At 44.5% G+C, this 14,332-nt stretch overlaps 1 protein-coding gene across 2 annotated transcripts in view; it reads left to right on the forward strand.

The window, feature by feature from the left end:
* The window catches only part of MED6 (mediator complex subunit 6), a 25,449-nt gene extending 11,123 nt beyond the window's left edge, over nt 1–14,326 (forward strand). For both annotated transcript variants that reach the window (XM_006025172.2, XM_025205975.1), the window contains exons 4-8: nt 1,012–1,094; nt 3,876–3,984; nt 6,459–6,574; nt 9,708–9,735; nt 11,642–14,326. In XM_006025172.2, coding sequence (XP_006025234.1) covers nt 1,012–1,094; nt 3,876–3,984; nt 6,459–6,574; nt 9,708–9,735; nt 11,642–11,772 — 467 coding nt within the window. In that variant the 3' untranslated portion in view covers nt 11,773–14,326. The remainder of the gene's footprint in view (nt 1–1,011; nt 1,095–3,875; nt 3,985–6,458; nt 6,575–9,707; nt 9,736–11,641) is intronic.
* The last annotated feature ends 6 nt before the right edge of the window (nt 14,327–14,332 follow it).

Genomic DNA, 14,332 nt, shown 5'->3' on the forward strand with positions numbered 1-14,332 from the left:
GGGTCTTGTGACCCCACCATTCATCCCTGCCTGTGGCAGGGGGTCAGGCTAAATGATCTGTTCAGGTCCCTCCTGACCCTAGCTACTACAAAACTAAAATAGTTAAAAATTCAAAAATACATATACTTGTTTTGTTAAAATAATTATACATTTGTTGTTGAAGAAAAATATTCAGAATACATACTAAAAACAATTTAAATGTCATAATTCAGCTTTCTGATGTTGCTGCAAAATTAATCTGCATAAATATCAAAATAAATCACTGCTTTAAAATGTATAAGGTGTACCTTCTAAAAATTAAACCTACATCAATCTCTGAGTTGTGAGTAATATGTATTAAGGTTATAGCAAACAGCAAGAACGCACTTTTTGTAGAAAGCATTGATTAAATTGAAGCTTCCTGACCAGTGGTTTAAACCATAATTTAAATTGATTTGATTTAAATCAAATCCTCCCTGGTGGTCACAAAGGGAAGTCATGTCTTGGCCATCATGCAAGTTTTACCCTGTGGTTTTCTTTTGAACGTTAGATGTCAGCAGCCTGGAGGTCAAGGGCACAGGCCCAACCCCCACCAGAGGAGTGGGTAAGACGGGTTGGTGGTTCTCCCTTTGTTCATGGTGGCCTTGGGTTTCCCTCAGGGGCTCTTTTGCATGTCTAAAATCCCTTCTTTTGTATTCTTTTCCTCCTCTGATGACTCTTTATTTCCAGGCATTGTTGATTGGTTTCCCTGTGGAACCATATTGTCCACTTTCTGTATCAGGATATTCTTTTGTTTCCACAAACCCATTACATGAACACATTTGAATTTGGTCATTTACCGGTATTTTAATTTGGTTCATTCACCAAAACCAGAAATCCCAAGGGCATTGCAGCTGGTCACTGGGACCTAGCCAATGAGAGTCCCTTATCTCATATTGTGGAACAGTATGATACATGTCTTTAATATCCCAGCCTGTGTATGCCTGCTTGTCTGTTGGCCTTAGACACGGTGTCTGTGTTCCTTATTTACAGTTATCCCACTAGCCGATTACTACATCATTGCGGGCGTGATTTATCAGGCACCTGACTTGGGGTCTGTCATAAACTCCAGAGTGGTGAGTGTTTTTTATATGCATGTGATTGGTATAAAGTTGTTCACATCTGTTTGTCTTTAAGCCTTTCCTTGGTCTGATTTAAGGTCTGATTTTTTTTTTTGTTTGTTTTGGGAGAAGGGCCTATGCACTATAAATAGGGATCTACATAAATCACGGTTTCACAGATTTTGCAGAAACTGAAAAAAACAGCATTATCCATGATCCCTGGGTAACCTGGCATTGGCTGCAACTTCCCACAAAATCAACCAAAAACCAAAACAGTGGTAATGACATAGACCGAGTGAAGGTGCTCTCTGCTGATCAGCAATGAGGGGTGGGGCCACCGGGCCCCTCCACCAATCAGCAGTGTGGGGCGGGGCCACTGTGGAATGCCTGTGAACTTGGCTGTGTGCACCACAAGTGGACCACAAAAAACCTTGTTATCTCACTGTGACTTAGTTAGATCCCTATCTGAAGAATGACTAGTTCCGTTTTTAAGAAAACTGATTAACAGTACTGCATGCTGAGTACCCTGAAGATGGGTTTAGATGAAGATGGAATGTTTCTAGAAGAGTGTAGTAAGCTCTGATAGCTTATGATAGCTATGACAAGAAAACTTATTAGGGACAGAAGGAGAGAAATAAAAGTTAAAGCGGGACAGTCAGAGGGAGTGTCTCAGGTTAAAACTAAAAAAATTATGTTAAAAATATGATTTTCTTTTTGAGGATTTGCCAATAAATACAAAATTGAACTGAAATATGTTAAAACAGAATTTGCATCGCACTTGGTGCTGTTTGGTGTATTTTGGCACTCTGCTTGGCTAAAATATTGCAGCTAGACTGGTTGTTTTTGCCTCCTGCCTCATGCTATAGTATAGTGTTGCAACAGTCCTACTGGATAGACAGATTTTCTCCAGGGGATAGATGTACATAACAATTACACCACCTTAAAAGGGGGAGGAGAGGGCTTGCCATGATTCAACTGAATCTGCCAGTAACATTTCATCTGTCTGCTCCCATTGCTTGGGAGGCATAAGTTAAATCTGTGCAGCTTACCTCTAAATGAAACAGAGTTAGGTTATTGCAGCATAGGAGCAGACAGACAAAACAAGTACAGTGAATCAGAGGACCCAGGCTCACAAGTTGCAAGTCTCCTTTCTCTTTAAAGCATAGATTCATAGATTATAGAGTCGGAAGGGATCCAATGAATCATTGTGTCTGACCTGCTGCCCCTGGCAGGAAAGAGGACCAAGGTCAGACGACCACAGCCAGGAGATTGTCAAGCCCCTCTTGAAGACTTCCAAGTTAGGTGATAGGACCACCTCTCTTGGATGCCCATTCCAGACCTGGTCACCTTTATTGTAAAAAATTTCTTCCTAATGTCTAACCTAAATCTACTCTCCACTAGTTTGCGCCCATTATTCCTAGTAACTCCCTGGGGCACTCTGGTAAGCAGCGCATCCCCAATTCCCTGCTGTCCTCCCCTGATAAATTTATAGGCGGCTACAAGGTCGCCCCTCAGCCGTCTTTTGTATAGGTTGAAGAGATCCAGATCTCTCAACCTCTCCTTGTAGGGTCTTTCATGGAGACCACTAATCATGTGAGTGGCCCTCCTCTGAACCCTCTCCAGATCTTCTGTGTCCCTCTTGAAATGCGACACCCAAAACTGGACGCAGTACTCCAACTGCGGCCTGACCAGTGACTCATAGAGGGGGAGCATCACCTCCTTCGATCTGTTGGTCATGCTTCTGCTAATACACGACAAGGTTTTGTTGATGGCCTTGTTACACTGCTGGCTCATGTTCATCTTGGAATCAACTATGACTCCAAGATCTCTCTCAGCCTCTGAGCTGCTGAGGAGGACATCCCCCAACCTGTAGGTGTGCTGGGGATTCCTCCTTCCTAGGTGGAGTACCTTACATTTATCTTTGTTGAATTGCATCCTGTTACGTTCCGCCCATTGATCTAACCTGTCCAGGTCAGCCTATAACTGCTCCCTGCCCTCTGGTGAATTCACTTTGCCCCATAATTTGGTATCATCCACGAACTTGGAGAGGGTGCTCATCACACCCTTTTCCAAATCGCTGATGAAGATATTAACTAACACTGGCCCAAGGACCAAACCCTGCAGGACGTCACTGCCTACCTCCTTCCAGGCTGAAAATGACCCGTCAACCACCAATCTCTGGGTGCGGTCCCTAAACCAGTTAGCCACCCACCTAACTGTGTAGGCGTCCACTCCACAGCCCGTTAGCTTCCCTGTGAGAATAGGATGCGAAACTGTGTCGAAGGCCTTCCTAAAATCCAGGTAGATGACATCAGCCTCCGCTCATGTATCAAGGCAGTGTGTGACCTGGTCATAAAAAGCTATAAGGTTTGTCAGGCAGGATCTACCTGTGACAAACCCATGCATGTGGTTATTTGTCTGTCTACTCCCTTGATCAGTATAAAAAAACCCAAAAAATTTGAATGTGTGTTTGTAAAAGTTTCCATTATAAACAAAACCTGATGTTTTGATGCCAAACTAATTGTTCCATGTTTCTTTCATAACTTTGGTAATGCTATTCCATAAGAAACTTGAATTTTTTTGCGTGATAAATAGAAAAGCTATTTTAATAGCAGAACAATATTATTCCACGGTATGGTTCTTTGTTTATTTACCAACATATATTTAACATGCTGCTCTCAACACCAGGCACTGTATATGTGATAGAATCTAGGAATAGTGTTTCCTGTTTGCTTGTATTTATATACTATTTTGTTTAAACCCTGAACATTTCCTTATGCGGACTTCTTCTGAAAGCTCACTGCAGTGCATGGAATTCAGTCTGCTTTTGAAGAAGCCATGTCTTACTGCCGATATCACCCTTCCAAAGGCTACTGGTGGCATTTCAAAGATCAGGAAGAACGAGGTATGAAGCCCAGCCTTTCAGTCATGAAGCAGCTCTCCCTTTTTTTGGACTTTGAAGTAAAGCACACCTAAAAATGCTTCCATAACTCCTGGTATATTCCCATTAGTTTAGGCTTGGAGAAGAGAAAGGAACATGGGGAGGGGTATAAATCCTAAAGAAAAGGTGTGAGGCAAAACAGTAACAACACAGGTTGGAGGTCTGGTGTTGGCGCCTGTTCTTGTTCAGATGCCCCAGGCTGGGACTTCTTGGAAGTTGCAGGAAGTTCCACTTCTCTGCCCTTCATCAGCAGGGGTGAAAGCTGTGGTCAAGGGAATATCTAGTTCTGTAGCAACAGGGAAAATGACTTGAGCTTAGGGGAGGGCTCAAGGATGTGATTGATTTTGTGTGATTGGACTTTAATTTGGACAAATGCCATACTAGTCTACCAAAAGGGAAAATGAAACACAAAATTAACCTACCACAAATAAAAGACTATAGTGGATTGTCCCTTCCAGCAGTAGACTGACTCATCTTCTTTTTATGGTAGGTTAACTTTGTGATTCATTTTCCCTTTTGTGAAATAAGCTTCACAGGGAAAGTGAGTCATGGACACATCTAGTTTTGTTGCAGTACATCATTTGTGCCACAGATTAGCAATGTTACCTCCCTGTGTGCCACTTTGATCCCCTTCTACTGCCTCATCATAGAATCATAGAGAAGTGGGGCTGGAAGGGAACTCCAGAGGTCATGTAGTCCAACCCCCTGCCTGAGGCAGGATCATCCCTGTCCAAATCATCCTTATACAAGTCCTCTGTCTAACCTCTTAGCAAAACTACAGTCAATCCTGGCACAACACAAGACATTACACCTTAACCTGCCACAAGTAAAGCAAAAGGGCCACCGTGGGGTGGGCAACATTGCGTTGCTGTAAAGTTTGTTAATATATGCTCAAGAGATCCTAGGTAAAGGGACATGCCCCCTGCTACAGAGGAAGGCAAAAACCCCAGTCTAACCAAAGGGTAAAATTCCTTCCTGATCCCAAATGTGGCAGTCAGTCTGACTCCTGAGCGGAGGGGCAAGACCAGGGTCAGGCAATTATTTCGGGTGAAGGGCCGCTTTCTGAGTTTTGGCAAGTCATCGAGGGCCGCATGACAGGCAACCAGGGGCAGATCAGTATTAATTTTCTAAATTATGTAGGGGCCCAGATAGAGTGGATTGCCGGGCCGCATGCAGCCTGTGGGCCGCATTTTGCCTACCCCTGGGCAAGACCCTCTAGCCAGGAACCTCCGGTTTTCAGTCTCAGCAGGAACATTGGCACACCCCAGTAACAATCCCCAGCCTTGGCTGGAGCCAGCACCCAGTGCGTCTGAGAAAGGCTTAAAAAACCCCTAAAATGTAGCAGTAGGGTGGTGTGGGGGGATGAAATTTCCCTTCCAGCTCCATGTGGCAACCAGCAAAGCCTAGAAGCATGGGAAATAGTCATAGTAGAACATGGGCATGGCTACAGCTAGTTTATTCCCAACTAGTGGCTGTCCAACCTCTTCTTGAACCCCTCTAGTGATGGAGAGCACAGCTTCCTTAGGCAGTCTATTCCACTGCCTTACTGTTCTAACAGGAAAAGTTTTTTCCTGCTATCCAATCAAAATCTACTTTGCTGCAACTTCAGGCCATTGGTCTGCATCCTGCTCTGTGCAGCAAGAAAGAAAAGATGTTTACTCTCTTTATAGCAGCACTTCAAGTATTTGAGACTGCTATCATGTCTCTTCTTAAGCACCTTTTCCAGAAGCTGAAAATGCCTATTTTGTTCAACCTCTCTTTGTAATACTTGCCTTTCAAGCCCTTTATCATTTTTGTTGCCTCCCCTCTGAACCCTCTCTAACTTCTCCATGTCCTTTTTAAAATGTGCAGCCCCAAACTGCACACAATACTCTAGATGAGGCCAGTGCAGAGTAGAGAAGCACTGTCACCTCCTGTGTCTTGCACCTAATGTTTCTGTTGATGTATCCCAAAACCACATTTGCCTTTTGGGCAGCTGCAACACACTGCAGACTCATATTGAGTCTGTGATCTACCAAGACTGAGATTCTTCTCCACAGTGCTGCCACCCAGACAGGTGTCACCCATTTTGTATTTCTGATTATTTTTCCAAGTATAGCACCTTGCATTTGTCAGCATTGGACATCATCCTGATAGCTCCAGCCCTGTTTTCTAATCTGTCAGGATCCTTCTGAATTGCACTCTCATCCTCCAGCATGTCCTGTTGCTCTGTTTTCTGCTTTCTTCCCTGTGCTCCCTGCCCAATCTGCTTCCTACTTCCTGTCCTATTTGCCACTGAGCTCCCTGCTCCCTCCTTGATCTCCCGCATGCCACACCTGGAGGCTGCCTGTGCTTTTGTGTCACCTGTACTGAAGGTTGTTCAGCTACATGAACATGGAGAATAGACTTTATACCCTTTGATGTGATGTTGCATTTTATCTGTTGTATGTGACTTGCAGATAAAGCCAAGCCAAAGGCCAAGAAGAAAGAAGAACCAAGTTCTATTTTCCAGAGGCAGAGGGTGGATGCTTTGCTTCTTGACCTGAGACAAAAGTTTCCACCCAGATTTGTTCAGGTACTGTAATAGTAACTTGTGCCCTCAGTGTTGCTTCAGCTGAAATGTTTGTACACATCCAAGCAGCTGAGGTGGATAGCTGGTGGGACTTCACAGCTTTGTAAAACTAGCATTTATTTTTCAAATTTCCTGTTCTAAAAATGGGTGCTATTAAGGTAGATTCTCCCCACCTAGTGCAGGAGATACCCAAAAATATATTGTAGCATTGCCAAATTTTTAGGAAAAGTGACTACCTTGGAAGGCTGATGGGGGGGGGGGTGTACCCTATCAGCTATCCAACCTTGCTGCTGCCTCTGTTTTACCACTTCTTTAGCCAAAGAAAACTGGTAAAAGCAGTGCCTTCAGTTTGATTTCTTACTTTACGGACTGATAATATGAAACAGCAGTTCAATTAGAAATTCCCAGCCTTCTACAAGCTCATTAGTTTGCATACCCTTCATAGGCTCAGCAGTAAATTACACCGAAGAGTTCTGGCTCTGTCGCTTGCTGCAGACAGCTCTAGACCAGTGGTTTTCAACTTATGGTACCCAGATCCCCAGGGGAGTCGGTGGACCATGTCTAGGGGGATTGCAAAAGATGACTTTGATCAATCAAACTTATGTGAATACACCACACTTACAGTTCAAGTGGGTCTGTGCCTCCATTCAAAATTTCCAAAGGAGTCTGTGGCTCTGTCCATAATTTTCCAGGGGTCCACAAATGAAAAAGGTTGAAAACTACAGCTCTAGACAGACACTTACCTCTGGTTAGCACAAAGGAACTTTCCCCCAGTAGACACTGGTCTCATATAATAGTTTTTTACCCCAAACCTCCTTCCTGGAGGTTAAGGGATATTTTTGTGTTCAGCAGCTTGCACAGTTCTTTGCTTCTTTGGGTCTTGCCTTAAACCCAGTTGACTTGGCCTGTTTCTTCTATATATCAGTGTGCTCCAATCATGTAACCTTCTGCCTCCTTTCCTTCTTGGGGTGATGGGCTAATTGTAGCAGTTGAACCCAAACCTCTTTAAATGACTAGCTCATGCTATGACACTATTTAAAAATGTACTCACCCAACTTCTTCCATGATGACTGATGCTGCAAAAACAAATGCAGTTTTATTTTCTAGGTTTAAAAGTATTTGCCCTTTGCAAGTAGAACCTCTGCAATGCAGGTGGTCTGTGTACAGCTGGACACAGAACACACAAATGCTAACATTAAAATAAAATTTTAAATCTAAAGTGGGTCCTGGGCACTTTTTGCAAAGCACAGCTTATTGACCTTATATTCTGAAAGAAATCCAGTGTCAATAGATTTCTCCATATAGTTATGAGAAATCTTAAACTTCTTTAACCTTGAGAGGGTCCAGAGGAGGGCCACTCGTATGGCTAAGGGTTTACAGGCTAAGCCCTATGAGGAGAGACTGAGGGGCCTGTACCTTTTCAGCCTCTGCAAGAGAAGGCTGAGAGGTGATCTTGTGGCCACCTACAAATTCATTAGGGAGGCGCAGCATGGAACCGGAGATGCTCTGTTCATCAGGGTACCTCTTGGGGTAACAAGGAGCAATGGTCACAAACTGACAGAGAGCAGATTTAGGCTAGGCATCAGGAAAAACTTCTTCACGGTAAGGGTGGCCAACCTTGGAATGGGCTTCCAAGAGAGGTAGTGCTCTCCCCTACCTTGGGGGTCTTTAAGAGAAGGCTGGATAGGCATCTGGCTGGGGTTTCACCCCAGCTCTCTTTCCTGCCTGGGCAGGGGGTTGGACTCGATGATCTTTTGAGGTCCCTTCCAACCCTAGCATCTATGAATCTTTCTTTGAGAAAGTTATGAGAAAACTTCTTTCTTTCCTTTCCTACTCTGAGCATTGGCACATACTATGTTAGAAGAAGCTGCATTTAATTTGCTGGTTAAGTCATTCCTATAAATAAGTCTGAATGGATCTTATGGAATGAAATGTCATATGGAGACATTTAGGTGCAGCTTGGGTACTGCTATCAGTAGAGCTGCAGCAACATGCAATTCAGCATGGGCTGTACGCATCTGTCCAGGACCTCACATATCTTCTTGTGTGGCTAGTCCACACTGAGCTGTGCCACCAGAGCTTTGCTACTGTTGGTGCCAGAACTGTAATTAGTTCAGGTGTGTCTGAGTGTGTTGCACTTGCAATCAGATTGCAATGTAGACTCAGCTAAGGGGTGGAAAGATCTAATAATTTGTCTAAGGTAAACTGCAAGCTCCAGTCAGTCATGAGGCAGAGTTCTGTTTTGCCTGTTGATCTGCTGACTTGGGCAGTCCTTTCATTGAGGATCAGTCTTTTGTGCCTCTGTACTTCCCCTGTTGACATTGTAGCAGCAAATACCAAACAGTGTTCCCAAATGATTCTAAAGTTATAACCAGCAGTGGAGCACAAATGAGAGAGGAAATGTACATAGTACATTTCTTATTTATAAAATACATATTTTAAAAGTCCACAGATGATCTGTTGTTTTCACATATTTTGCTGCTATTTTGTCTTCACACACAGTCACTCCTACTTCTAATTTTTAACTAATGATTGGAAAACATTTTGGAACACTAAGACAAGCACAATAACCAATCAGATTCTAATCTGCGTCAAAATGCAAACATCATTAGAAATGTTTCCTGAGAAAAATTGCAAAAAACCATGGCATTTCCATGTAGCAGACATCAGACAAGTAAGATTTTTCCAGGCATATGCCCGACTCCTAACGCAAGCAGCTCTGCGGGGCCCCAGTTGCAGGCTTACCGTTTCGGCTAAAAGGCAAGAACAAGTTAAATGGACCTAACTCCTTTCCAGTTTACTCTTCTATTTGTTGCAAAATGCGTCTATCCTGGGATTTATAGGCTGTATGACGCCTATTTTACAGCCAAGGAAAACCAGCACTAATTACAAATTCTTTGTGTGTACATGCTATTAATTGTATGCATCTTTTAGACCACAGTCAGTACTTTTTGAAGAAATGGTTTGTCACTTTTTTCCAGTTAATTAGTTTGATATCCCCCATTCCTCATTGGCATTCCCTGGCTTGTATCTTCATAGTGATAATATTCAACAGAAGCTAAAATTTTAGTCAGCCATAGCAAAGAATAATAATGATAAAGGTCTGGTTTATGATTCTTTTTTTCTTTTCTTACAGCAAAAACCTGGAGAAAAGCCTGTCCCAAGTAAGAAATTTTGCATTATGCCAAGTTTTTAAAAAATGAGAGCAAATACAGATTCAGGTTCAGTTCTAAGTCTTGATTAATTAAAGAGCTCAGTCTTGCTGCCACCAAAATTGTCAGGAATTTTGCTATTGCCTGACTTTCAAGGAAAAGGATGAAAATTTTACCTTTTTGCAGGTGCTACTAAAGGGCCATAATACATCCTGCCATAGCCATGAGCTTGCAGAAGACTCCTCTCTCTAAGAGCTGTAGTGCTAAGACACCTTTGATCTGGGGTATTCTTTGGAGGGAGTGGGTATGGCCAAAGCTGTTTTGCATCTTGACAAATTTGTCCTAGCAAGCTAGGGAAACCTCAAGGACTGCCTTTGTAGATTTGAAGACAGGACTGAGGAGTAGAGCTAGTCCAGGGGTGGGCAAAATGTGGCCCACAGACTGGATTTGGCCCACCAACTGATTGTATCGGGCCCTCAGGTGGGTGGCTGTCACTGAGGTGCTTCACGTGGGGCTGAGCCCTGCCTGCTCCTGTGTGGGGCAGCCCGTGATGCGCTCCCACCCACCCCCGGCCAGCAGGCACAGCTTGCCAGCAGTGCTACTCTCTGTGTGGCTGCAGCTGCCTGGGTACTGCTTGGCTCCCTCTGCTTCTAGCAGCTCCTCCTCCTGCCCCTGCCGCTCTAGGAAGTAGGTAGGGCAAAGAAGCAATGGCAGCCGTGGTGATGTGTGCTGTGCGCTACATGCCCAGCCAGGCATGGCTGCTTATTGTGCTAGGCAGGCAGAGTGAGTGAAAGGCTGCTGGTAGCTGGAGCCCCACATGCTGAGGCAGGAGTCCCCTGGTTGCAGCTTTACCCCCTCCCTGTGTTACGTGCTGCCAAGCACCCAGATAACTGTTGCAGCAACCCACTGGGAAGCTGTGTGTGCTGGTTGGGGCCAGAGTAGTGCTATCTGGCAAGTGTGGGGTGGCTGTTGGCAGGTGCATGGTGCAGGCTGTCCCGGGTGGGGCTCAGCCCCTTGAGAAGTGCCACAGGGGGCAGTTGTGGGCCGGATGGGGGGGTAGGGACGGACGGTCAGCACCTGCACTGCACTGTGCTGCTTGCGCAAGCTCTGCAAGCACCCCCTGCCCCCATTCCCTCTCCCCACCGTTGGTTGGCTTCCGGTGTTGGCACTAGGTTTATGACCCAGATACTTTGTTCTGGGCAAACCCAAACTCTCAGACTGACCATGACCTCTCCATTAGATAATAGACAAATTTTACTGATACATAATGATAGTGGATAAGAATAATGCAAACAATTCTATATCTACCAGTCCCAGAGCTGTCACAGATTCAAGGTACATCTGGCCAGGAAGTGAGCTTCATCCTGAGGTTCTTTCTTGAATGTCAGATATCAGCAGCCTGGAGGTTGAAGGCTGAGGCGCCCTCCCCCTATCCCCCACATAGGGTGGGTGAGACAGGCTGGTGGTATGCCCTCTGATCTATTATCCAACCTCTCTATATACACTCCTCAAAATAACATGAATCAGGACAAAAACTATTTTTGAAATAAAATTTAAATATGGTAGATGTTTGCTTTTTAGTAGATGATGCGTTTTTTTATCTATAATATTTGTTTAAATGATATCTTCTGAAAGATTTTGTGTGTGCAGCCCTTGACAGCTCACCAAACTTGGCCCGTCAGCCAAAATAATTGCCCACCCCTGAGCTAGTCTCTAGTAACCTTGGAATAGGAGAGGTACAAATCGCATGTCTCCTGCCCCCACAGTCTCTGTACCAAGGCAGTCTTGCATCCAGCATATTAACTGCACGAGTACTGCCTGACTTCTGTTCTATCAATTTCCCCCTTTAAACAACCTGAAAATATTTTGAAAGGACTGAAAATAATGTATTTGTGGTTTCTTTTTTTTATTTCTTCAGTGGATCAGATCAAGAAGGAGCCAGAACCAGCCCCTGAAGCCATAAAGACAGAGGAGAAAGAGACTGCAAAGAATACCCAGCAGAGTGCTGGCACCAAAGGGCCCCCAGAGAAACGGATGAGACTCCAGTGAAGGGAGGGCCAGTTCCTTCCTAGGGGATTCAATATGTGGGGAAGAATTTGCAAGAGGCTCTTGCTGCCCTTTGTTTATATTGGAAAATTTTGGCAAAGACCATGAACTTTCAGGGTTTAAAGCCACTTATATATAACAGCTTTATCTCTGTAGAAACCTGTCATTAAAGCTGTTGGTGGCAGGGCTTGAGCTATCCCAGGAGAGGATCCTTTTCCACCTTCTTTGCATTTTGGATTTTACCTTCTGTGACTGAATTTCATAGTAGGTGTGTTTTGCAACTTCTTAATGATCTCACTTCTTTGTGCTTTCCCGTCTAGCTCCTTTTTCTATGTATGAAAAGAGGAACCCTTATTTGAAAAAAAAAAATTGAGCTTTTGGCAAGCCCGTCTTTGACTATCGTACCAGGAAGTACCAATGATTTTTGTGCCCCTTCAATTCAGAGAAATTCAGCAGGATGCCCAGTGCGTAACAAAAACTTGGTTGATTCATTCTGAGCTATGCAGAGTTGCTTTAAAATTGTCAGTTAAAGTGTCAATAACAGTAAGAGAACAAGACTCATGCGGAGCGATTCAGAAGGGATGGGCTATAACAGGTGGCAGGAGAGAACGATGTTTCAGTCACTATCTATAGCAAATCCTGTAAAGTAATACAAGCACCCCTGATCTCCCTGCCCCCTGGAAGAACACTGATAAGATTGCATAGCCAAACACTCTGTGGTTAGGAAATGTCACCATTAAGAATGCCTACTGAACTTTAATTTGGCCCCTCACATGACCACATGATGATAATCTTTAATTATATCATCACTTAAAGTTTTTTCTGTCAGTGTCTCATCTCTTGCAGTACATACAATGAACAGCTCTCAATTCATGAGCACTAGTTGAATGTTTTGCTTCTTTCCTGACAGCTCCATGTGCAGTCCCATCTATTATTTGCTGTAAACTATCCCAACCCAACAGAATTTCTTATTTTTCTCATGGGTTTTCCTGTCACTGTTTTTACTGTAGTATCTAAGTATATTATAGTATCTAGGTATATTTACATACCACCCCTATGAGATGACAGGGTGTAGGACCAATTTTGAGAAGGTGAATGCAAGGCGCAGAGATTAAGGTCAAAGTAATGAATTAATTCTGAATATCTAATCTGAGACGTCTAGGACTTGTTCCTGTACCCACCCCCCGAATGTACAGTATTCTGTAGCATTTTGTCTGTTCACAGCACAATACCCCTTTGCCTTTAGTTATAGTTCTGAGTGCTCAACACTTCTGCAGATCAGACCATAGGGCATCAAGTCGGGCACCACAGAATGAGGAGCAAGCGATCAGTGGTTGTCCATGAAAGTTTGGTTTTAGTGAGTTGTCCAGCACAGCATAGCCACTGTGGTAGAGACAGGGATCCAGTCCAGTTATTCAGGAGATCATTCATTTGTCTTAACCAGAACACCATGCTTTCTCTTGTATTGCGCTGCCTCATTCCATTTTCCAACTTCTGTGAGAAATGAGACTGGGGGTCTACAGCTTCCTGTGACTGTACTGTCCTCATTCATCCCTACATCAAGTCCATGCTCTGCACTGGAAGAAGCAGTTGCCCTGTAATTATAGCCACATCTTTGTACATATGCACAAGGGAACTGAATTTGGGTTGCACTGGTGGCATTTTCCATTTTTTCCTTGCTTGGTTTTGCAGCCTTTAATGTGCTTGCCATGTCTTGCTTTTTGGAACTTTCTAGATTTTCAAAAAATAGACTGAAAAAACAGACATGCTGCAGTGTGGCATCATCATAGATCTACAGAGTTACTGGAAAGCACTGGCAATGTGTAGGGGGTGCACTTGCACCCCCTGAGCGTGATGGTGTACCCCCTGGGAAAAGGCACTGCTGACACTGCTGGTGGCACCTGCGTGCGATCACCGCTTGCCACCCCCCTCACCACTAACACTGCTGGTGACGTCTGCAGGCAGTCCACAATCGCCGCCGACTGCTGGCTGCATCTGCAGGTGGTCACTGACAGCTGGTCGGTGCTTGCCAGCACCCCCACCCCACCACCAGCAGCGCTGTGGCTGCCTGTGGGAGCTCCCTGCTTATTGCCACTGACAAAACTGCTGCCACCTATGGGAGCTCGCCGTGGGCCCCCCCAGCCTCCAGGGGCGCACAGCATTCATGCTGGAAGGAACTCTGCAGGGTGCAGTAGTAGAGTACTTGATAGCACTAGTGGGTTGCCCCCTTTTATGTGGGCAAGCTTTTGGAGCATGGTTGACACATGCTTTGTTGGCAAGTACTTGTGAAACCAATGACAGGGAGAGTGAGGCTTTGCAGGGGACTGCTCCAGGACTAGTCACAAACCTTCTTGTTCCCACTCAGCTTAGCTCCTTCTGCCGTGTCCTCATCCTTTCACTTCCCTGCTTACAGTGCCATTTTCCTCACCTCCCTCATCTCAACTGTCTTGCTCAACAAAGCCCAGTCCCTGCGCCCCCCTCCTTTTCTCATGTAATCTCTTCCTGGAGTCCCTGAATTTAATTTGTTTTCTAGTTTTATTCATTTTCCACCACTTCTTTCCCT

Source organism: Alligator sinensis, unplaced genomic scaffold, assembly GCF_000455745.1.
Source record: "Alligator sinensis unplaced genomic scaffold, ASM45574v1 scaffold768_3, whole genome shotgun sequence".
NCBI lineage: Eukaryota > Metazoa > Chordata > Crocodylia > Alligatoridae > Alligator > Alligator sinensis.